Source organism: Lissotriton helveticus, chromosome 6, assembly GCF_964261635.1.
Source record: "Lissotriton helveticus chromosome 6, aLisHel1.1, whole genome shotgun sequence".
NCBI classification, from domain to species: domain Eukaryota; kingdom Metazoa; phylum Chordata; class Amphibia; order Caudata; family Salamandridae; genus Lissotriton; species Lissotriton helveticus.
In genome coordinates, this window is record NC_136067.1 from 1656624030 (window position 1) to 1656648700 (window position 24671).

The 24671-nt window shown below is 46.0% G+C and overlaps 1 protein-coding gene across 1 annotated transcript in view; it reads right to left on the bottom strand.

Annotated features, from left to right (window-relative positions):
• TRMT6 (tRNA methyltransferase 6 non-catalytic subunit) overlaps positions 1-24671 on the bottom strand; it is a 201079-nt gene that overhangs the window by 49144 nt on the left and 127264 nt on the right. Inside the window, exon 8 of the mRNA XM_078649516.1 lies at positions 6749-6834. Within this exon, the coding sequence (XP_078505642.1) occupies positions 6749-6834 (86 nt within the window). The remainder of the gene's footprint in view (positions 1-6748; positions 6835-24671) is intronic.

Sequence of the window (24671 nt, forward strand, 5' to 3'; positions counted from 1 at the left end):
CCAGAGAGCGACATCAAAACTCCTATTTACGGTTTTGGACTGTCACATCTGGATGTGGCAGTGGCCTGCCCCATGGTGTAGCATAATCCACATTGCCACCCTTAAGGGTGTCCTACAGATCTCAGCATGCTTCATCAAGAGCCTGAAGAAACATGACCAATCCACCCCAGCCTGATGGAATCCCTCTGGCTCCCCTTGCAGGCCTGCCCCATCTTCAAAACCAGATTCATAATGTATAAGCCCACCGTCTCCAGCGACTCTTAGCACACCTAAAGTCACACCATCTGAAACTGGAGATGAATAAGTGTATTAAATAAAAAAAAAAAAAAAAGGGTATTCAGCCTTCTCTCCATGTCCACAGGATCAGAAACAATATCCCTATATTTATCAATCAGGACTGCCCCGACACTGCTCCAATTTAGGAAAGAGATTGAAGGCATGCATCGTTAAAGAGGACTACATCACTACACAGTAACAATGTCCATGATTTACATGGCAACGAATATAGAAGATACAGCAACTGCCATTTCGAGCAGAGATTGTGGATGCTGTCTTGAGGTGAGCTGGGAAGAGGCCACAGAACAATCTAAATTGCTGGGGCATGGCTCTACCTGGGGGCCTGCATCAGGATGTTCCTCACATTCAGGCACCTGCTCGCTCTAGCGAACCCTGTGGACCCGGAAGTGAAACAGACGCCGTAGTAACAACCACCACGATCCAGGAGACTGGTGTGGTTCAAGGTAAGTACCGCAACAGGATGGTGCTTTTGGTGGGGCGCCACAGAATAGGGAGCACTCTGGTGACAGTCGGCATACAGGATTGATGCACGAAAGGTCGGGCACACTGTTCGAACACTCCACCTCGAATCCCCTGCTGTGCACGACCTACCTGGCCTAGTGACGGTGGCACATAAGTGAAGCACCCCTTCACACATTAACCCATTCTAATGGCTTGTTTTGAATTCTTTTTTTTTTTTTATAACTACTTGAGAGGAAAAGGAAGACCCCTCAACGACCACCTGAGAGACTACTTAGGGCTAATTTTTACTCTGATTTCTTTTGACTGCTTTGTTTTTTCTTAATAAACAAAAGAGTAGTAATACGCTTCAAGAACCATACTACTTGTGTCCCTGCTTTGTCCACTACTACACAGGGCACGATGGATTGCTCCACAAAGGTACGGACCTCACAGGTAGAGGTGGAGAATGCGGCAGCTGAATCGCCAAATCATGCAACACTTCTGATGGCAATTCAAACATCGCAGGAAGCATTAAAAGGGAAAAATCTGAGTGGTGCGCTCGTCTCCCTACTGCGGCAGGACTTGCATAACATCTTTAAAAGGGTCACAACAGCTGAATCCAGGATATCAGAAGTAGAGGACATGGTACACATACTGCAAAAGGAGGTGTCGGAACTTAGTGCCACCATGAAATAAACCAACTGGGGGTAGAATATGTGGAAAATAGAACCAGAAGAAACAACATACGCTTTGTAGGATTTCTGGAAGAGGTTGAAGGGCCCAACATGGGAACTTTTCTTCATGGATGGCTGAAGACCTCTCCCCTCAGACCAGTTTTCATCATGCTTGGTCATCGCAAGGGCACAAAGTGCTCAACCGTCTCCTGGCTTACCCTCTAAGCGAGTCGTAGCGAGATTCCTAAACTTCCTTGACAGGGACATGATCCTCCGAGAGGTACACCATCTGGGAGAGGTCTGCCATGAGAATGCTAAAATCATGGTGTTCCCCGACTATATTCATGAGGTGCAAAAGCAGACATGCTCCTTTGATTAGGTCAAAACCAAACTGAGCGTTCAACCTGCAGTATATGCTGCTGTTCCCTGCAAAGCTTAAGGTCCCGTATGAAGGGACAACACTTTTTTCACTCACTGCAGAAAGCCTGGGCATAGATAGATGAGCCTCCGCCAGCAGGGATGAGAGGAGACTCTGGCAGAAAACCATCTTATGCTGAAGGTGCAACACCCAAGACTAACTCCACAGAACTCACGTGGCGTAAAGAGACATCTCTGGCTGGCCAAGACAGAGCGCAGCTTTGGGATTTCCTCCGACAGACGGTGAATGGATCCTACTTTCAAAAAGACTAAACATGACACTAAACCAGAAGACTCTGTCTACGCCGGACTGGAAAGAGACATGTCAGAACTCAGGGTCACCAACTCTTAGCACAAGAGCTAGCTGTACTAGAATATGAACAAGCAAGTCAATCCTCCATGACAGATGTGGAGCGAGATAGCGGTGACAGCTGACCTGGGCAGCATGGCTGTAATGGAGCCCCAGAGGGTGCATATTTTCTTCAGGGGACCCCCCGTTCTCCCTTTTTCTGGTCCACGTTGAATTACAGAGGTTCTTGGAGTGAACAATCCGCTCTCTCCTCTTTTCCATTTCTTCCTCCTTTCTTTCTCTATTGCTCTAAAGTAAGTGGTATATCTACTGCAGTGGTTATAATCCTTTGGGGTTGTGCATGTTAACATGGTGGGTGGGCCATAGGCATCTCAGACCCCCTTCAAGCATGATTCATCACAGTTGCCTTGTTTTTTGCAAGGGGAGATATAAGGGGGCGAAACGGACAGGGTGGAAGGATAGACAGACGGTGTTGTATTGTTTATTTGGTTGACATGGAAGGTACACAACAGCACAGCCGTGTTTACAGCCATATACGTACCTACACAGCGACACCATTACTACACAGCTCTAAATGGCATAGACCTGACAGGTTGACGACCCACCCCTAAAGATACTGATATGGAATGTAAATGGGCTCTGTAACAAGATTAAGAGAGGCCTGATGGCGCAATACATCAAGAGGATGCAGCCCGAATTGGTCCTTCTCCAGGAGACCCACCAACAGGGGAAAAGGTTTCTGGGAGAGGAGCATATACTACTCTGACACATGCAGGATTTACTAGGGGGGCCAGAGGAGTATCTAAATTGATAACGAAAATCCTTCCCTCTAAAGCAACAAGAACGTGGGCTGACCCTCAAAGGCAGTATGTGGGAGTGCAGGGCATGCTGGGCTGCACTGAAACTACTAGTAAGCGTATATGCCCTGCCCAGAATACAAGCATCCACCATGGCCAAAATAACCAAGATCCTCCTGGATTCAACCCCTGCACTACACATTGTGGGTGAGGATTTCAATGATGTAATGGAGATAGACACTGACCGCTCAGGACAGTCTGCGCCCCCCTCCCCTACCCCCCATGGCAACAGAGCTTGCTCCATTTGTTGACAAGGTGGGACTATTTGATCTCTGGCGCAGTATACACTTGGGCGAATGGAAGTACTCCTATTTTTCAGGGGCTCCTAGGGTGTACTCAAGGCTAGATTATGTCTTTGTGCCCCAAGGTAAGATATGGAAGGTCAGGCAAGTAGACTACATGGCAAGGGGGCTATCCGATCACTCGCCTTTGCTGGTTCAGTTGGGGTGTCGTGGGGCAAGGCGGGCTTCAGGATGGGAACAACGCCTGGGACCTTAGGGACGGGGTCTCCGAGCAGACATTGAAATATACTTCACGGAATCCAGGATTGTACCGTGGGAAGCGTCTAAAACAGTACTTGGAGATTGGGCCCAAAATCGGAATGCACAGAAAAAAAGAACAGTTGACAAAGAGCTGGAGGAATGGGAAGTCCAGACCCTACAGTTAGAAGGATCACTGGGGATGGAATCTAACCCCCAGTACCTATACAAATAGCATCTTTAGAAGATGAATTCAGAGACCTGGCCAAAGAGGGGACCAAAAAACATATAATGGCTACTCTCCATTGTCTGTATGAGACTGGGTATAGGACCGGCCGACTGCTGGCCTGGTTAAGCAGGAGGGAAGAAGAGGCCCGATGGGTATCCAGTCTGCGTGGCCCAAAAGGGGAGTTGTACGACACGGATCACCTAATCATTGGCTAATTCACCCGTTTCTACGGCAAACTTTACAAGGCCAGACCACTTCGTGACCCACACAAAAGGGCACTACCAGGCTGATATCCATACTCGTGCTCTGGACGTAGATTGCACCAAATAGTTCTATGGCTTCTATCATTACCAGAGGTACAGGCAGCCATCTCAAAATGAATACCCAGGAAAACCCCTGGGCCCAATGGCATCCCGGCAAAAGAGACGTGCTAATCTCCTGAGGCTGCACTTACTGAATATGTTTCAAGAAGTTTGTGAGTCAGGGGAACTACTTTCCCCGCATCTATTAATGGCCACCCTTACTGTCTTGCCCAATCAAGGGAAACCGAGATAGATGAGACTTCTACCGCCTGATTCCTCTCCTGACCGCAGAAACAAAACTACCAGCCACCACTCTTGCTATCCGATTACTACAAGTCATTTCCCCATGGATACCTCAAGATCATTCATGCTTCCTGTCTTAATGTGTGGCACACACACAACTGGCTTAATGTGGTGCAAGCCCAGCCTACCCGACGCGTTTTTCTGTCCCTGGATGGTGAGGAGTTCGATGTGGTTCACTGGCCCTTTAGGCAGACACTATTCAAATTTGGGTGCGGCCCCAGGTTCAGGAGATGGGTGGAGATATTATATCATGGTGCAGTTGCCACAGTAAGGGTCAACAAACAGATTTTGGCCAAATTCCTGATTAGCAGGGGGACCAGGAAAGGCTGTCCCTACTACTGTTCGCCCCAACAATAGAATCCCTGGCATGTGTGATTCAGCAACATACAGGTGTTGGAGTATTACAGATAGCACCAGAAGACGAACAGGTGGAGAAAATATTTTTATATGCGGACGATATACTCCTATATATTACGAATCCAGCAATCCCTGTCCCGACGCTCTTCAAAATATTGGGAGACTATGGAGCTTACTCGGGCCACAAGATGAACTGGGATAAATCAGTATTATATACTCACCAAACATTGCAGGTGATTTTATCTTTGTCCCAAGGGTTACGGAAATCAATGGAAGGCTTTCAATATATGTTTCCACCGCAATGTAGGGAGGGTGGTGTTAGATTTCCAGGCAGACACTGTTAGATGGAGAGGTCTACCTCTTACACTGATGGGAAGGGAGGCCATTTTTTGAATGATCACCCTGCTAAAATGATTATATGCCCTCCAGAATACTTACTACCTGGTCCTGTTGGCAGTATTTACTAAGATAGATAGGAATTGAGGACCTTCCTGTGGGATTGGGGGGGGGGCATCCAAGGATCTCACTTAGGACGCTGCAGTGAAACCAGTACAATGGTGGGCTTGCACTTCCTGATGTGGAAGGTTACTACAGGGCAGCTCATCTGAATAACCTTAAAAACTGGCTCTATGCCCCCTTGACCACCATACATTCAGGTTCAAGCGAGCCTTGTTGGAACACAGAACACAAATTTACTACCTGAATGGAGTAGGAGGGGGGACGGAAGGGCACATATGCTTTCGCCAGCAACACAAGTAGCATTGACAGCTTGGAGCAGGACAACAAAGGTGCATGGGTGGGCCCGTAAGATCACTCAAGAGACTCCTTTGTGAGAAGGAAGATAGCTGCAAGAAATCGTGAATCTGCCGAGATTCGGGGCATTGGACACCATTGTTATATCTAAAGGGGGGGGGGGGTCAGACAATCAAGGGTGGAGATATTATGCCCTTCACTTCGATGCAAAGGGAATATCAAGTACACCCATCCCAGTTTCTGAGATCTGCCCAACTGAGGCATGCATGGATGGACTGATCGAGACTGACATACCGGAATATGCTTCCCTATAAGGCCGCATCCTAATGTACAAGCTCAACAGAGGTGCAATATCTGTGACATATAAAACCATAAACATCATGCCAGATACTCTAGGCCCATTGAGAGCGTGATGGCAGAGAGACCTGGGTGACCTAGAGGACACAGACTGGGAGGCGGCACAGGTGCACCCCCGAGAGGTTGCCATCAAGGCTGCTCTGTGCCTGATACAATCTAAAATACACTACAAGGTAAAGTATGACCACCATAGACTACACACTATGGCAAGAGCACCTTCTCCAGCTTGTCTGCATTGTACGGATGACATAGGATCCTTCTTAAATACATATTGGGAATGTCCACGTATCAAAAACTACTGAAGCATGATCATCCAGGAACTCTCTGCAATATTAAACATACCACTACCACATGACCTGAGATTTGAAATATTGGGGGTCCCAAATGATTGTTGGCATTCCTCGTTCTAAGATGATCTTTTGCATGCTAGGCCTCATAGTCGCCAAAATAGATGTGGCTATATGTTGGGGAGGGCCTGAGGTGCCTACCATGCACGAATGGTGGCGTAGGATGGACCTCTACGTGGCGGCGGAAAAGGTGACATACCGTAGCAGAGGCTGCCCCGTAAGTCTGATAAAATCTGGAAATAGGGCAAACGGATGATGAGGTGAGATCTGAAGTGGGAAGCCAGGAGGAACTATCTGGTGTGGCAAATGGTTGAATTGGACTACTGTGAACAATATGTCGAGTGGTGTGTGACGTACAGTTTTTCATTAACAGTGTTAAGTATTTTCAAATGGCTTGCATTGTTGATCAATGTGTATCATTTTTCTGACAAAAAGTAGGCAATGCTGCTGATTATATACGCCTGTAATTCCTTCCACAGTTTCAGTGTTACAATAAAAAATAAAAATGAATTTTTTTATTTTTTTTTTAACATGTCAACATTTCTCCCACATTGCCTACTAATATGTCAGGCAATTTAATTAAATAGTGGTATATAATTTCTAAATCAAGTTTTACCAACCGTACCCATCTGCGTTTCTGTCTTTTAGTAAATCAGCAGCCTCCATTTCCCTTTTCCTCTTTTCTATTTGTCGTTTCTTCTTTTCAAAAGCCTTGATGAAAAAAATAAGAGTAATATATTAAAGATAACAAAAAAATACTAAAATGTGTAAAACTTATCAATAGTCTTTCCAGCATCATTTATTCATATCTATTGATTAATTGTTCAGTTGGACTTTAAAAAAAAAAACACCATTGGCTTCTTTTCAAAAGCCTTGATGAAAAAAGAATCATATAATAAAGATAATAAAAAACACTAAAATGTGTAAAACTTATCAATAGTCTTTCCAACGTCATTCATTCATATATATTGATTCATTGTTCAGTTGGACTCTTAAAAAACGCACCATTGGCTACATCCACATGACTGATGGGAATTTGCATACTATCTATTGTCAAGCTGAGTTTCACATTACAAAATTCAAAAACCTAAAGTAAGCGTCAAGTCTCCCACCCCTAATGTTATTGAACGTTACATCCTCTAGACGCGCACTTCTAAGTGCGCACGTTTAAGACTTGCAAATATTGTCTCAATTCAGAATAGTTGAAGATTCTGTTTGTGTCGGCTGATGTAAACAGTTTTTAATTCCCAGTGAGATGATCAGTGTTTCCAGTGTCTGAGTGAAGTATCTTTTGTACACTACATACTGGGTGGAAACTGGGAGCAGCCTAGCTTTCATGTTTCCAAGCCCATTTCTTGTCAGCATCGTTTACCAATCAAAACAAATCAGAAAAACTATAATGTTGTCATCAGCTTTAAAGTTTAAAGTAAAGGAACACTGGATTATTTGCATTGGCTTAATTTAATACCTGGGCTTGTGTAGTGTCCTTATCAACAATTACTCAGTATGTCATCCTCTTACAGATGTTAGGAAGCAACAGTGCGTTGTAGAGTAATAGTGAAAAAACACAATGTACCTGGGATTTTGTCTACTAGTGTAACACTGCACCCTGTTCGACTCATGAACACAGGGAGACAAATCGCCAGAATTATCCCAGAAATAAAACCTTGTAAGAATGAGTGAAAATTACCCCCATAGGTACTCCCATACCCTTGACATTCATCTTGCTACACGTCGAATCCCTTAACTTCACCACTGAGCAAAGACACCATGACACGAGACAATTTGGCCCCTGTTACGACTTCTCTAGTCCAGCACTGCTTTAATACAGGATTCTATATGGGCGTTTGATGATTCCCCCCCCCCCCCAAAAAAAACAGACTCCCAAGTAATCCATAACTCATGCAATCTTGCCCAAAAACACATTCTATCTGCTTTTCTATCCGCTGGTTCCAATTCAAGAGCCTAGAAAATAAAACATTTTCTTTGTTTTGTATTCTATCCTCAAGTATTATGAGCCACATATCTCTTTTTACTGTTCTAGTTTATGTTTAAATAGCTATTAAAACAAAATTATAAATTGTTGCACCATAATTTGTAAGATATACTTCATGAAAGCATTTAAACTAGCATTCAACCCATATAAAATAAAAATGTTCTTGCTATCACTGGAGAACTATTCAATACAACAGTGAACAGACAGACATACTGACATGAAATAGACCGGCATCCCCAGAGAATACAAAGCTCTACAGTGCACACAATCCGATAAAAGAATCTCAAACATTACATACAATTCCACAGAACCATCTTCTAACAGACACTGGTGTGAGAGTGGTTTTCCTTATCTCGCTTTAAATACATTGGAAACTGGCTTAATGCTAACATAAACTGACTGGGTTTACACTGTCCTCCATCTTGAATCACTGTCGTAATATACCATGTGATTACTAGCACTCTTGTTTCTTGTTCTAAATAAAGAATTGCAAGCTTACACTAATAAATAAACAGCGTTCCCAGAGACTTCTTCTAGCACCATACCAAGGACGTTCAAACTGTCCCAGGCTTTCGATGTAGAATGTACTTTGTGAGAACAACTAATTTTAATGAAAATCCTCAGATGTCTTCTGTAGTAAAATGTTTCCTCTAGCTTGTTCCTCATTGGTGCATATCCTGAGAACCATGTACTAGTGAATAAGTGTATGAAAGCCTTGGTCTAAAGTCCTATAAAAGGACCTGCCTTTCACTGCACCCCAAAACCCTTACTTCCCACCTTTAGAAGGCGAATCTATGCTGGATTTTATACAGAACTTTACTGAGTTCTTTGTACCTATGAATTGTCCAATTTTCAGCTATACTGATTGATGGCATTTCATGTATTCTGCCTATTAATAACTTATTTAACCATCGAAACTAACTTGTGTCTGTCATTATTAGTACCAATGATCCAGTATTAATTATTGAACTTGATCTTAAATGCTTTAGTGACGGGCCTAGTCGGGAAGCAACAGAGTCGGAATTGGGACTATACCACTTCCAGTCTTAGCCGTTATAGCGCTTTGACATAATTTAAAGGACAGACTGATGCACTGAAACTTACAATAGGAAGTTATCGACCTTGCTCATAGTCTGAAAAATCAGCAGATCTAGCAAGGCACCCCCATAATACAGATTCCAGAGTGCATTTGGAAAAAGACAGACATATTTTATTGCACATGTGCATTTGTTGAGCGCACATTAGCAGCTCAGCTATCCATGGGATGCAATTGATAGCACACTTTGGAATTTCTGATTTAGCATAAGGATTTACACTGAACAAGCATTGCCAAAGACAATAGATCTTGCCGATGCAAGGTCTATGGGCTGTGTGAATGTTTTTTTTAATCTGTGTTGTACAGCAGCATGGGTGAAAGTAAATAAATAAGAACGTCAACGCTGGCATTTTTTTTTTTACTTTGAACCATGCTACCCTGCTGGAGAACATGGCTCAAAAAATGAAAAAGCCTAATAGCTCTATTATTTGGCTTTGACAGTTTAAGCTATGTTGTAGAGCAGTGATAAAGTGCAACATGGCATACATATTGACACAGCCGACAGATTTCGGGTAGGCGAGACCTATTGGTTGTGCAATACTTGTGTTTCCTACCATGTGTGTCTACGTGCGCTGCACACAAACATTACTTTTTTTAACTCAAGAAAAACAGTTCACCTAATTTTAGTGAAAAAAAATTGTCCTGGGGCGGGTAATTCTGACAGCTGGAATGCAAGGCAGAGTCTTGTGCGCTGAGAAACCAAAGGAAGGGCAGACAGCGAAACACATTTTCCTGCCAGGGTGCCTGCTTGCCTGAAAGATATGCAAGTATGCACAACTGGTTCATATGCAAGTGGGAATGGTGCTTGAAAGCCGGTATTGGCTTTCATTGATGGAATCACTTAAACTTCCTTATGACACAGATTTAATCCTTTTGAGTGGATTAGCAATGGAGTTACTAGCTGAGCTTGGAAATGTGTGCTTTTAAAACACAGTAATAAATAAAATGCCCTATGTGCAATTTGGATATTACTAAACTCTATATTTTGGCAGCACGTTGTTTTTATCTTAAACCTTTCTGAACATTTTGTAGCAGTCTATCTTATACTGTGTCTAATGAAAGATTAAAATAATGACTTACATATTCACAGTGCTTTCGGCCACAGACTGGGTCCACGTAGCATTAAAGATCCACAAGTTACTATTCTCTACTGCACCAACAAGGATTCATTTGTGTGGCTGTCTAGTTACAGACACACACCTCTGCAGTGCATTTACTAATAGAGGTTTCATATTGTACAATAGTGCACTTCCCACTGATTATATCTCAAGTTGCATGCATTTTTCAGTTAAGCTATGCCTTCAATTTATTTGTAGTTACCGGAAGGTTAAAGACCGAAAAAAGTTACAGCATTTGACCCTGGCCAGTCCACGCTCTCAGTCAGCCTCCCCACCCCCTTGGTATAGCAGTTCCAATACTTTTCTTAAATGCACTTCGACCACTGCCTCTACTGGCCTTTCTAATCTGCTCAAATCAAGCATTTTGTGTGTTTCCATATGGAAAACCCGGAATGTGTTAAGCAAGAGCAGAGTCACAAGACTGAAAACGTACCCCTTGCAAGGATTTCTAGTTTGTCTGACAAGGCAGTGTCTACATAACGCGATGTGTACAACGGTTGTGTGAATGACTTATTTTTTCTTTCCTGCAGTTTTATGTAACAGGAACTTGGGCCAGGGCTAAATACATTAGAGTGCTTTTTATGAGCACCAGATTACATTGCACATGGCCATATTTGTGGATTTGTATTTGTTACAGGCAGAGGGAGAAGAAATTATTTGCCTAGGCCCTAGAATCACAGGACGTTTATCAATATGGCTGCTGTTTTGGTGTTCTGTTCTCTTGCTACTGCTCATTACCCCTCCCAATTAATGTCCCCCTGCGCATCTTCTCTTCCAAACAGTGTTCGCAGAGGACACTTTGACGCAATTGGCTATATTCCTTGGAGTGCATGTATTGTGAATGAAACTTTGTGTACGGACTGTATCAATCTCAAGGACAATTCTGCTGGAAGTGCCGATGTGGACGTTCTAGCATACACTAGAGTATGGATCTTGTTTGAAAAATATTTCATATTGTGCAGTACATGTCCGGGCTATGCTCCTGCCGCACTAGCTGATGGAGTTTTCATTACTCAGAAATGGGTTAATGTTGTATGATTATGTATGAAGCTCCTAATTACGATTTGCTCAATATGTTTATCACTTGTCATGCCATGCTAAATTTGCAGTTTTGTATATTACCTTTTCATAAAGGCGTATATATATTCCTTGCTTTTAGGAGTGTACCAGAGACTTTTGTTTTGCCGCACAGTACTCTGTCCATTTAGAGACTTTTTTCCAAAGCATCCAGTCCATTCTTTTTATGATTTTTGTTGCTTATTGGTACTAAGAATTATTCTGATTTTTGACTGTGTACTCTGTACTGCGCCTTCATGGCACGGATTTTGCAAGCTGCTGTAATGCCTACTTTGAGATTTTTGTAACAATTTTTTAACTTTTCCCTGATCTAGAACTCCATTGTTGAGTGGACCCAGTTACTTATTACTCTGCTAATTTTTGTTGAGCCGAATGTTAAAGAGGGTGGTGATTTATCACAAGAATAAGGATCCTGGAGCAGAACCTAGGTGGCAAATTTTGGGGTGATTCTAAATACCGAAGTGCTTTAGAATATTGGGGTTCTGATCCCACAAAAGTAAAAATATGCATTCCGCTTGAAGAGTATGTTACAGCAGCTCAAGACATAACCTGCTGAACCCCTCCATCCCCAACCCCTTCAATCCTCACATTCTACCACAGCACCCTAGAATGCAGTTACATGTTGCAATGATTCCACACCTGGAATCTGTACATGAAGCCCACAACAAATCCCCTCTTATTCACACAGGAACACATATTCACAGCCTATTACTGCAACTTAAAACTAAAAACAGCAATAAGTTAAAATGAGAAAATGCACACAAAAAAAAATGTAAACTTTTCAACGAACTAATCTTCTACCCACTGTGGTGGTTTCATAATTCTCGTCATTACCACCACAATTGACTTCCATCCTTCCTGAGTGTTAAGTAACCGCATTCCAAAAGACTTCCACCATTTCCTCTGACTCATACAATCTACTTTCACCTTTAGGACCAATCAATAATAGTACTTGTATTTATTTATTTAATGACACTTATAGAGCGCGCTACTTACCCGTGAGGGTCTCAAGGCGCTTAGGGGAGGGGGGTGCTGCTACTGCTCGAAGAGCCAGGTCTTGAGGAGCCTTCTGAAGGCGAGTAGGTCTTGGGTCTGCCGTATGTGGGTAGGCAGGGCGTTCTAGGTCTTGGCGGCAAGGTAGGAGAAGGATCTGCCGCCGGAGGTCGTTCGTTGGATGCGGGGAACAGTGGCGAGGGCGAGGCTGGCGGAGCGGAGCTGGCGGGTGTAGAAGCAGAGTCTGCTGTTCAGGTAGGCTGGTCCGGCGTTGAGTGCTTTGTGTGCGTGGGTGAGGAGCTTGAAGGTGATCCTCTTGTCGACGGTGAGCCAGTGTAGGTCTCTCAGGTGGGGGGGTGGTGTGGCGGGGAACGTTGACGATCAGTAGGGCAGAGGCGTTTTGGATGCGTTGTAGTCGTCGTAGGTGTTAGGCTGGGATTCCTGCGTAGAGTATGTTGCCGTAGTCCAGTCTGCTACTGACGAGGGCCTGTGTCACCGTTCTTCTTGTTTCGGTCGGGATCCACTTGTAGATCCTGTGGAGCATGCGGAGGGTGCTGTAGCAGGAGGAGGAGACGGCGTTGACCTGTTTAGACATTGAGAGGGAGAAGTCGAGGATGAATCCTGGGTTGCGTGCATGGTCGGTGGGTGTTGGTACAGTTCCCAGTGTGGTAGGCCACCAGGAGTCGTCCCAGGATGAGGGGGTGGGTCTGAGGATGAGTACCTCCGTCTTGTCCGAGTTCAGCTTCAGACGGCTACAGCCTTCATTCCCTCGTGGAGGTTGGTTTTGGCGGAGTGTGGGTCCTTGGTGAGGGAGAGGATGAGCTGGGTGTCGTCGGCGTAGGAGATTATGTTGAGGTCGTAATGGCGGGCCACTTGTGCAAAGGGGGAGCCATGTAGATGTTGAACAGCGTCGGGCTGAGGGATGAGCCCTGGGGGACGCAGCAGATGATTTCGGTGGCGGCGGACGCTCTGGGTTCTGCCGGTGAGGAAGGACGTGGTCCAGTCAAGGGCATTCTCTTGGATTCCGGCTTCTAGGAGGCGTGTCTTTAGAGTGCGATGGCAGAAGGCGGCTGACAGGTCCAGGAGGATGAGGGCTGATGTTTCGCCATTGTCTAGTTTACGCCTGATGTCTGTGGCGGCGATAAGGGTTATCTCGGTGCTGTGGTTTAGTCTGAATCCAGACTGGGACGGGTCCAAGATGTTGCTGTATTCCAGGTGGCTGGCCAACTGTCTGTTGACGATTTTCTCTATGACCTTTGCCGGGAACGGGAGCAGGGAGATGGGCCGGGAGTTCTTGAGGTCCTAGGGGTCCGCCTTGGGCTGCTTGAGGAGGGCGTTGATTTCGGCATGTTTCCAGCTTTCCGGGAATGTCGCTGTTTCGAAGGAGATGTTGATGACCTTCCGTAGTTGGGGTGCGATGGCTGCATCTGCTTTGTTGAATACGTGGTGTGGGCACGGGTCTGACGGAGATCTTGCGTGTCTTGTCATCGTTGACGTTGGACCAGGAGGTCAGGCGGATGGCGCTGGTGGTGTTCACAGGGGAGGTGGAGTCTGGCGTAGTCGGAGCGGTCGCGGTGTTGAAGCTGTCGTGGATGTCAGCGATCTTGCGGTGGAAGAAGATGGCTAGTGAGTCGCACAGTTCTTGTGAGGGCGGGATGTCGTTGGGGTTGGAGAGTTCCTTTACGATGCTGAAGAGCTCTTTGCTGTCGTGTGCGTGGTCATCCAAGCGGTCTTAGAAGGAGGATCTCTTGGCTAATCTGAGGAGGTGGTGATGTCTTCGGGTGGCGTGCTGTGGGCTGCGTGGTTGTTCGGTGTGCGTTCGTGGAGCCATACTTTCTCCAGTTTCCGGCATGCGCGTTTGGAGGTCTGGAGTTAGTCGGTGAACCAGGTGGCTCTCTTGCTGGCGTGGTTGTTGGAGGGTTCCTTGAGCGGGGCGAGAGTGTTGGCGCAGACGTCGATCCCCTATCTGAGGTTGCGGGCTGCGGCGTCAGGGTTGGTGGGGTCAGTGGGTGGGTTCTGGGCAAGGGTGGTAATCAGCCGGTCTTCAGTGACTTTGCTCCAGCAGCAGCGGGGCAGCTGTTGGGTGCGGTGGTGCATGGATGGTTTCTTGAAGGTGAAATGGATGCAGCGGTGGTCGGTCCAGTGGAGTTCGGTGGTGTGGTTGAAGGCGACCTGGGAGCCTGTGGAGAAGACTGGGTCCAGCGTGTGGCCGGCAGCGTGTGGGGTGCGGTGACGACTTGTCTGAGGCCGAGATTGTCGATCAGGGTGGTGGAGTTGGCATCGTCGTTGTTCTCGAGGTGGAAGTTCATGTCCCCGAGGAGGATGTAGTCCGTGGAGGCGAGTGCGTAGGTGCTGGCGAAGTCGGCGATTGAGTCGCTGAACTGAGCCCAGGGGGTCTGTAGATGAGTGTTCCTCTGAGGGTGGTGTTGGGGTTGGTGTGGATCCGGAAGTGCAGGTGTTCGGCGGCGTTGAGGGTGTCGTCTACGTGGGTGGCAACCTTCAGGGTGGACTTGTGGACGATGGCTATTCCTCCTCTGGTTCGTTTGGCACGATCCCTGCGGGTGATCTTGTAGCCGTCCGGGATGGCTATGCGATGTCGGGCGCCGAGGAGTCGTTCCACCAGGTCTCAGTCAGGAAGGCCACATCTGGGGCGGAGGTGTCGAGCAGATCCCATAGCTCGACGGCGTGTTTGCGTGCGGAGCGGGTGTTGAGGAGTATGCAGCGGAGGTGGTTGGCTCCAGTCCTTGGAGGTTTGGTGGTTCTGTCGCAGGTGAAGCTGCAGGTGCGGCAGGAGAAGGGTCCAAGGGTCCGTTTAGGGGCGGCCTGGAAGCAGGTGTGGTTTCGGCCGGCTTTGAGTGCGTGGAGGCTGCTGGCGTCATAGTGGAGTCTGGTGTCGTGGCGTTCGCGGGGTCCAGGGGTTCTGGTGCTGGGCTCTGTCCAGGCGCAGACAAGCTTGCCTTAGGCACGCCCGCGCAGCTCCCACCATTAGAAGGAGAGTTGGGAGGGAGGAGCAGCTGGGAGACGGGGCCACAGGGGCAGCAGCGACGGGAAAGCCGGCGGTGGCCACTGGGGGGGAAATGGCGCCCAGGAATGGGCAGCAAAGGTGCGAGGCACAAGGGCTGGTGCAGCAGGAGACAAGGGTGCGAGGCACAAGGGTTGGTGCAGCTGCAGCGGGGGGGGAGGGGGAGGAGCGACCTACCTGGCAAGGTCAAGGGTCGCTCTCCTCACTGCGCGCTGTCGCCAGTTTTAAGGGGAGCTGGGAGGGAGGAGCAGCTGGGAGGCAGGGGTTAGCGAATGAGGTAATTTGTTAAACCTAACCTGTTAACCTCGAGTGTGTTCAAATAATTCCGCTCTGTGGTGCTTGAAACTGCAGAACAGTGAATACAGTTTCCCCACCCATGGAACACAGGGTACCTCAACCTGTAAATCCTGCTATGAACAATGAGGCAGCATCTGAAAAGAAGAGATGAGGTTCAACGTACCCTGTCAGTACACATCTCAACAGAAGCCGAAATTCCTCACACTCACACTGAAAGGGAGAATGTTGTAGTTAAGAGAAACACTGAACATGGCCCTGAAAACTCGCTAAGTTTAAAACAGTCAAAGTGGGAAAATTTTCTTTTTCTCATGCTTCTGTAGCCTCTGCCAAAATGATAATCTGTGTCCCGAATAGGCAGACGAGACCATGCTAACATGTTGAGGCTCCCTCCCCATGTTAGATCCCTGTAATCGAACCAGCCGGAACTGACAGGTAAGAGCGTCTGGGCACCCATTTACCACTCCAAAAGAAACGCAACATGAAATAGCAGCGAATAAGTAAACATGCACATTTCAGTGAAAGCACAAACACAGCTCACTCAGAAAAAATGTCGAACACCCTGCTTTCAGCAAATGGTCTACTGAAAAGTAAGTAAATACAAGTAACATATTTTATGGGATGCATACACTCCATAAACCTTCGATGCGAAAGAATGATACATGACCAAGGACGCACTAAAAAGCACACTAATGTAATTAGGCAACTTCTGGTTGATGCCATGTAAACAACCCAGAAGAAACGTTTCAAGATTACGTCCTACACAGCTGCATGCCCGATAATCTCTTGCAAATTCCTTGGTTTGTTACCCCCGTTTAGTGGAACAGATCAAATAAAATTAGGAGCCTTAAAGCTGCTGAGGTTTTCATAGCGCTAGGAAAAGAAAACTCTGCTTGAGGGCCTCTGTTGTGGCACAACATTTAAGTTTCTTTGGCAATGACAACCACTGGTAATCCGATTAAAGTCTGAAGAGAAGCACACCGGAGTGAATGTATTACATGTTCGGTAAAGGCTCTTATTGCCTTCTAAAAGTTGATACTTTCTGAAAGAGCTATAGCCCCTCGCGTTTTTATAGGAGGCTCCGGGGCCTAACCAGTTGGCCCTTGAGCGCTTCAAAGAACGGCAAAACGGCCTGCAATGTGGCCCCTCACTGCTCCTAGCTGGGCTGCAAATCTACATACCCGTCCTCTGCCCGACTCAGACTTTCATCTCTACCAGAAGAAGGGATGGACATGAGCACTGCATGTGACTAGAGAAGAAAGCACGAGATGCTCAGCATGCAACCGTCAGAAGGCAGCAACAGCCCATGGGGGCTGTTATGCTGCAGGCACAATAAGCATTTTTAGTAACCCTGAGCGTAGGACTACGCTACACTCTTGGAGCGTGCGTAGTTTGCGCTACTACGCGCTACACGAATTGCACGTAGCACTGTGCAAAAACGGGTAGCAAACGCGAGCAAGCAAAATTAACATCCCGGCGAGACTTTTTCCTTGTTCGCGATCAGCAACATCAAATTGCCTTTCGCAAGCGTGGAAAATATACCCTACCGGGGAGATTCTCAACGCGGGGAGGTCAGGTTTCTCATTGCGAGTGGTCGCGTACGCTCGCGATGAGAAACTACCAGTCCGCGTTGAGAACGCTGATGCTCGAGTACAAATCTTTTAGAGCGGCAGACAACGACCGCATGCACTGTGCAAGATGCCATTTGCAATGAGTGCACAGTGCAGACAAGCACCCGGCACTGTGCAATCAGTGCGATTAGCATTTTTCCTACCACACTACACACTACGCAAACTACGCCCAGGGTTAGTTTTTAGTTGGTGAATTGGGTCAGCGCAATAAGATCTTAGGCCAGAGACTGGCCCAGACCCGGCCCTGCAGGCAATTTCGAGCCACCCTGTGTAAAATTCATTGTGCGGAGTCGGACTTTTTAGGTTTTGTTTTTGGGGGTTGGGGGGGTGGAGCAGCAGAAATGAGGAGTTAATTTTGCATTTTTGTACTGAGAGGGTGGGGTGCGAGAAGCTATCAACGCAGAATAGGTCACAAGAGGCCTTAACCACTGTCCAAGATCACTTGTGCTCTGAGGCACAGCAGCAGGGCACAGTGAGTTCTGGTACTCCCCCCCCCCCCCCGACCCCTCACCGCTGGGCAGCAGATCGTGTGAGAGCTATTGCGGCGCCCTGGCATGCTCTGGTTCTGCAAAACACCCGGATTCACAGCCAAAGCACCGGGTGACTGCAGCATCCACCCCATAAGGAGGCGCGCCAGCTGACAGACTTGATCACCAACGGTGGTGCATCAAAAAGTAGGACGGGGGGGTGGAGGGGCATTTCAGGTTTTGAGTCAGGCATCATCATAGGTCATCGAATCTGTCTTCTGACCCTCACCCTCACCCCCGCCCACTCCCCCTCTCACCAATGTCTCTGTGCAATCAAAGGAATCATGATGATTTTGGTGCTGAAAGCTAATGCGTTTTCCTTCTACCTGGCAAAATAACGTCACAAAGGACATGCTGTGGTAATCAGCACACAGGGAGCCCCATTTGGCCCAAGAAAGTCCAGAGCATAGCCTGCGGGCCACACACATACACACTCATTTCACGTGATTCGCCTGCTTTGTATAAGAATAATAAAATATGGCATTTAAGAAAGACTATAGCATTAATATGCGTGGCCTACGTTTATAAGGTGTTTTTATTTTGCTTGGAGTTTTAAAAGTTTGAGGTTGTAGTTAATATAAGCTCTTGGTTTTTAACCGCGTGCGCGCTAGCGGTTTTCCCGCTGTGCGCTGACTTTTGCGGAAAACCGCGTTACATGACGAGCTCAGCTCGTCATGAGCGTACGAGAGGCGTAACTCATGACGAGCTGAGCTCGTCATGAGGGTAGAAGGGGTTAATATCCATTTCAATAATACTGCCAGCAATGTGAACGTTTATCTGCCATCTGAGCAAGCAACCCAGGGGAGAGGATGTAGAGTAACTGCCAAAGCTGCCGACCTTGGAGGACGAGAACCCAGTCAAGATGCTGGCTCAACATCCGGTGACTCTCTGCAAATCATTAATCTTGGTGTACGCAAAATGTGTTTTGCGTGTTTGCGCTATTTAAAAACTTCAGCAAAAGTCAGAGGCTTTCATGAGCACAAAGGCATCTGGCCTCTTATTGTGCTGGGTGGGGGGCCAACACAGAGCGAACAAGCAAACACAGCCGGAGGGAGGAAGCACACCACAGAGCTAGCTATAAAATTTACACTTCATGATAAACACCGCACTGCTGGGGGAAAGCAGGAGGAAACCAGGTATGACATTTGATTTCAGTCTCGTGGGAATAGCAAATGCAACAAAATAAGAATTATGGCCCGGTTAACACAAATGCTCAGAGTTCCCTTTTGTGAACCGCTCTTAGACAAGCAAAAACGAGACATTAAGCAAATAGTGCTCACTAACTGCTAATGAAAGCTACAGCATAGGTAAACATGTAAGAGGGGCTTCCCTCATGGGAGGTAACAGAAGACAGGGAGGTACTAAGGAGGGAGTAATAAGCCTACTCAGGAATCACAAGCAGTCATTCACAAAAGACAGGAAGAGAAACAAATTGTATAGATGGGTGAAGCTTAACATCCATACCTGAATACAGCATGTCTCAAAGAGACAGCGCAACCGCTGCCTAGACAAGACCTAAAAACAGAATCGAGACTCCAGGCCACCCAGCAGGCCCAACACGACCTAAACAGCTGCTGTCTTTAGAAATAAACTTTTCCTGCACTTCATTGGGGGTGTGAATAGTGTCCTCAATCTAGCCTCGAAGTGCCATTTTTACTGTCAGAGGAGTAAAACGCCATTGTAAAAGATATTTTAAGACCTCTGATAACAACAAGCAATGAACGGAGAGGCATGCGGCAAGGGGAGTGAAGAAGTGGAAGGGACGAGCAAGCAAAGAAGGGGAATACAGCAACGGGAGTGAGGTGGTGGGAGGGACGGGTGAGACACAAACTGGATTGCGGAATGTGATGCTGCAATGGAAAAAATAAATATACCTTTACAAGTGCACGGCCATGGGAGGGGGAAAGTGAACGAGTGTGAGGGTGGAGAAACAGCAACGTGTGGAAGGTCTGGTAAGAGACTGAAAGACCACGGGGAGGGGAGAGATGGCCTGCAGATGCACGCAAATGTAGTGCTTCTTAGTATATTAGAATAAAAATTAAAAAAGGACCTGCAGAATGAGTAGCCAGTGGAAGGACACTGGCAAGTAGCTAGTGACTGGAAGCTGTACTTGGTACAGGCTTCACACAACAGGATGTTATGTTAGAAGCTTGTAAAGCACATGGTTACCCCAATTCGCGCTAGGTTTTCTCCTATAGCAATCAGTGATCCAGCCATGACAATTCAATTACCATTGACTTCCTGAAGAACCAGGACTTACATTCTAAGGGCCACAGGAAGGAGATTCCATATCTTTGCCACCAGGAAGCTGAAATAGCTACCACCCAAACAAGCTCTATGCGTTTTGGGCATCATAAGCCAGGCCTAATAGCATGGACGGCAAAGCAAAGCAATAAGTGAAAGTAGACGACGTGCTGGCCAATCAGAAGCAAGTAAAGTGGACCAATGCGGGAACTAACGAATGGTAAGTATGGGGCCGGTTCTAAACCCCTTTTAAGATTTTTTCTGTGAATACAAGAGACTTCTTAAGCTCAGGGCAAGCTCTGTACAGACAAAACCTAAAAAAGTATCCCACACCAGATTAGAAAGAGAGTAATTGTAAATAAATAAAACAAGTCCAAAGAGACAAAAATTTGATCAGTAGAACATATGATATGCAGATTTAAAGATTTCAATGAAAACCGTGGCAAAAAGCACAAAGCACCAAGCACCAACAATGAATATCTGGTCGCGACAGACGGGACAAAAGTCACAAGTTCAGACAGACCGTGATGGAGGGAGGGCTGGCTACAGGGACCCAATTAGGCCCGCTGAACAGAGTACCTTAAATCCTGGTTTGCAGGGCGTTGCCAGGGTCCCCGTAGATGTGTCGCACAACCGAAATGATGAGTCAGTTCCGAGATGCGGTAAGGCAGCAATGAGAGGGGCTGAATCATCATGGAGGATACAGTCAATGGGGTTTGCGATGTAAAGTCCAGTGTTGAGAACGCATTGTGCAGTCAGTTGATGAGTGGGTTCTGAGGAGCTACAAGGCTGCGATGCAGAGTCTGGCATCAAGGCTGCTGTTAACAAGGGATGCAAGGGCCTGCGCTGAGGATGTGTTGCGCAGCGGCGGTTCCGATGAAGCTGCAGGCTGGGATGTGAGACTTCATGACAGTGTGATCCACGCAGCAGATGAGATGCGTCAGTTCTGCTGGATCCACAGAGGCTGGCAGAGCACCTTAGGCTCACTTCCAAGGGACCAGGACTGGGGTGGTACCACTTGGTAGAGTAAACTCACAGATGGCAGAGCCTAGGTGCTAGGGTTGAGGTTCTTGGAGCCCTCAGTTCATGAGACTCAATTCAGGATGCGGGTCAACTAGCCTTTGTATTCACTTTGTGGTCCTGGGTTCAACAGCTACAGGGCCAGTCCTCACCCAGGAAAAAGGGCAGGAGGTCAGCATAGCAGGCCAGGGCAGTAGTTCTGCAGAATGGCAGTCATTTCAGCAGCACAGCAGTCCTCCTACCCTGCAGAGAATCCACAGGTCCAGAAGTGTACTGAAGCATTTGTGTTTCAGGTCCAATTCTTATACTCAGTTGTGCCTCCAAAGTGGTTAGAAGCTTCTAGAGGTTTCCTTTTGAAGTCCCCAGGCATCCTGCCTTCCCTGACCTGGCTCCAGACTAACTACAGGGGGTCTGCAGCCTTTTGTGTGGAGGCAGGACAAAGCCTATTCATGTGTAAATAGGGCTGCGCGCGGATCCACCCTCCCATCCTGCCAGTGATGGCACATCGAGGCACACCTAAGCTCTCTATTGTGTGTGGCTATCTAGGAGGTCTACACAAAGCCCACTGTCAACTACACCCATTCAGGTGCCCAAGAGATAGGCTGCAGGCAGTAAATGATAAGGCAGGAAAAGGCCAACTTCCTAAAACTGAAATTTTCAAAATTGAAATTTTAAATCTGACCACCACAAGTTAGGATTTTTCATTACAATTCCAAAGGCACCAAACAAACTAGTTACCTGCTCCCATTTGGAAATTACAACTTACTAAATGTAATAAGGTAGCTGTTATCCTATGCAAGAGGTAGGATTTGCAGAAGTGAAAAACACATTTAAGAGTTTCACTACCAGGACACGTAAAAGTATATGTCCTGCTTTTTAGGTACATTGCACCCGGCCCTCCGGGCAGTCCAGGGCTTACCCTAGGTGTGACTTACCAGCATTAAAAAGGAAGGTTTGGGCCGGGCAAAAGGTAGACATGGCAGTTTAAAACAGCACACACAGGCTGCAATGGAAGCCTGAGACACATTTAAAGTGCTACGTAAGTGAGTGGTACAATCAATGTGGCAGGCCCGCTAGTAGCATTTAATTTACATGCCCTGGTTACATGTAGAACCACTTTACTAGGAGCTTAAAAGTAAATTAAATATGCCAACTGGGTATAACTAATGTGTCCATGTTTAAAGGAAAGAGCACAAGCACTTTAGCACTGGTAAAGTGTGCAGAGTCCTAAAAGCCAACAAAAACAAATGCACCAAAACGAAGAGGAGTGAAGGCAAAAAGGTTTGGGGATAACCCTGCAAAAATGGCGAAGTCCAATAATAGTATTTAATAGTTTATGTGTAATAAAAGTGCTTTTCCTTTTTAAAAGAAGGGCACTTTTTGGGCAATAATTCATTGAGTGTTTGTATTGCGTACCAGTGAGCTGGGATTATTAGCCCACACCACCTCCCACGAGTGCCTCCAACTTCTTTGCTATGCTGAGAAAGACAAGTGCTACAATGGAGTACTTGGCTCACAGTAAAAAGAAAATTGGGGACCTATTACTTGTGAATGACTCACATACTTCACAACTAATAAAGTAATATATTACAATCACTGTCCATGATTTGCAGCACATCGTTGATTTCCAGGAGGGCTATTTTAGTGCTGCATTCTCCTCTGAAAGCAGATCGTACATAAAGGAGATACTGGTTAAACTTTTAAGCACTCTGGAAACCCACCCCTGTGGGATTGAAAGCCTTGATAAGGTTGAACCGATGTAGGCAAGGTGTATGTAAATATTTTGCTAGGTTCACTGGCATCAGATCAAATGGTTGGCTGGTTTTAGTTTTGAAATGGTGTTAGGAAGTTCAACAAGGAATACTTTTTATTAAGTTATTCAATATATTCAATTTTATGAAAAAAAATATAAAAGAGCACAATAAAATTCATCACCGGAATAAATTACAATAAAAACAGTAGGAATGGAAAAATGAATACAGATCAGGTAAAAATACATCTCTGTACAATAAAAGACCTCTGCAGTAAAGTGCATTAACACAGCAGTGAGACACCATCGCGAATATTAAAGAAGTAACTCCCTATACTATGCTGATAATCTGCCATTATCCTTTCCCTGATTTCCTTATACCTACGGACATTTTTAGGAAACAGCAAACACTATGACACGAAATGCCTAACAACTGAAGATACGTTAAGGCATTTCAACATTTCTTGAGGGCAAGTGGTTTCAAAATATGGTTGAGACCTGGTAAAAAGAATAGTTGATAAAATGTGCAAAAAACTCATAAAAAGTTACCAAAGATTGCTCAGCCGACTCATCACAAGATCAGGACGATATAATACTGCCCCAGAAATTTGCCCAGATAGAAAAAACACAAAAGACGGCAAACCGTGACTGCCTTAAATCTAAAATAAGAGACCTCTCCCACCACGAGGATTCTTAATATAAATAAAATGCTAGGTCTCCTCTTGCTAGAAAAATAAGATAATTACGAATAGAGTGATTGCTGAAAACCTCCCCCATTCTTTGGGAGAGACAGAACTCTTCATGACGGAGCGTCACCAGACAGATTTTCTTAAAGTATCCGGGGAAGAAAACCTTTCAGGGAGACCAATATCAGTAAAGGACTTTACTCGGGGATTAAAAGACCCTCGTCTAAACTGAAGCAATCTGAAATAGATTTTCTTTTAAAACTTGCCTCAGAGTTTGGCCATACACTAACCCAGAGCAGGAGTGGGCCATCTTTACTAAATCAGAGACACATCACAAATGTAATTTCAAATGCAAAATAAAATGGGAGCTTGTCAGCAGAAGATTCAAGATCCACCGGCAAATCCTATTTTCTTCCACCTGTGTAGGCTATCTTGATATAGGGGGAAATAAGGCCCCTACCTACCTTCTGAAAGAGAATGAATAGAGACCTAGCCACCCTGCCCAGTTGCGTGCGAGCAGCATTAACCTGGGGCTGCCAAGTGCCTGTTGTGTCACAAAGAACACCAAAGTAACAAAAATTCTAAACAGAGCTAAGAGACTGATCTTTAATCCTTAGGGATGACATTTCTCCTGTCTAGGCCACGTGCCATTATGTGCAATATTCCAATATGTTCGACATGTTCTAAGCTACCAATGAATGAGATTAAGGACTATACAAAAGTACGGAAAGCACTGGGCTGCCTTGCCGTTAAAATAGTGTCGTCAGCTTACAGTAAAGCAGGCACGTATTAGGTCATTGTCTACAACAGGCAGGGTGTGGAGTACTGTATTAGTAAGCATCTTGTATCTTAACAAAGGCTTTAATCACATCATGACCCTACCAATTGTCTACAACTCTACATTATTTCCTCATATGCACAAAATAGAGTAATTTAATCATCCACCATCATTTTCCTAAAACCTAAAGAAAATAACTTAAGTCTTAATCTTCACTTAAATTGCCCCCGCCCCCCGAACATAATGCACTTAACTTGCTATCTTGGTTCTAAGGGATCCACAAAAAATAACTAAACCGAATGGCCCTAATACCCCA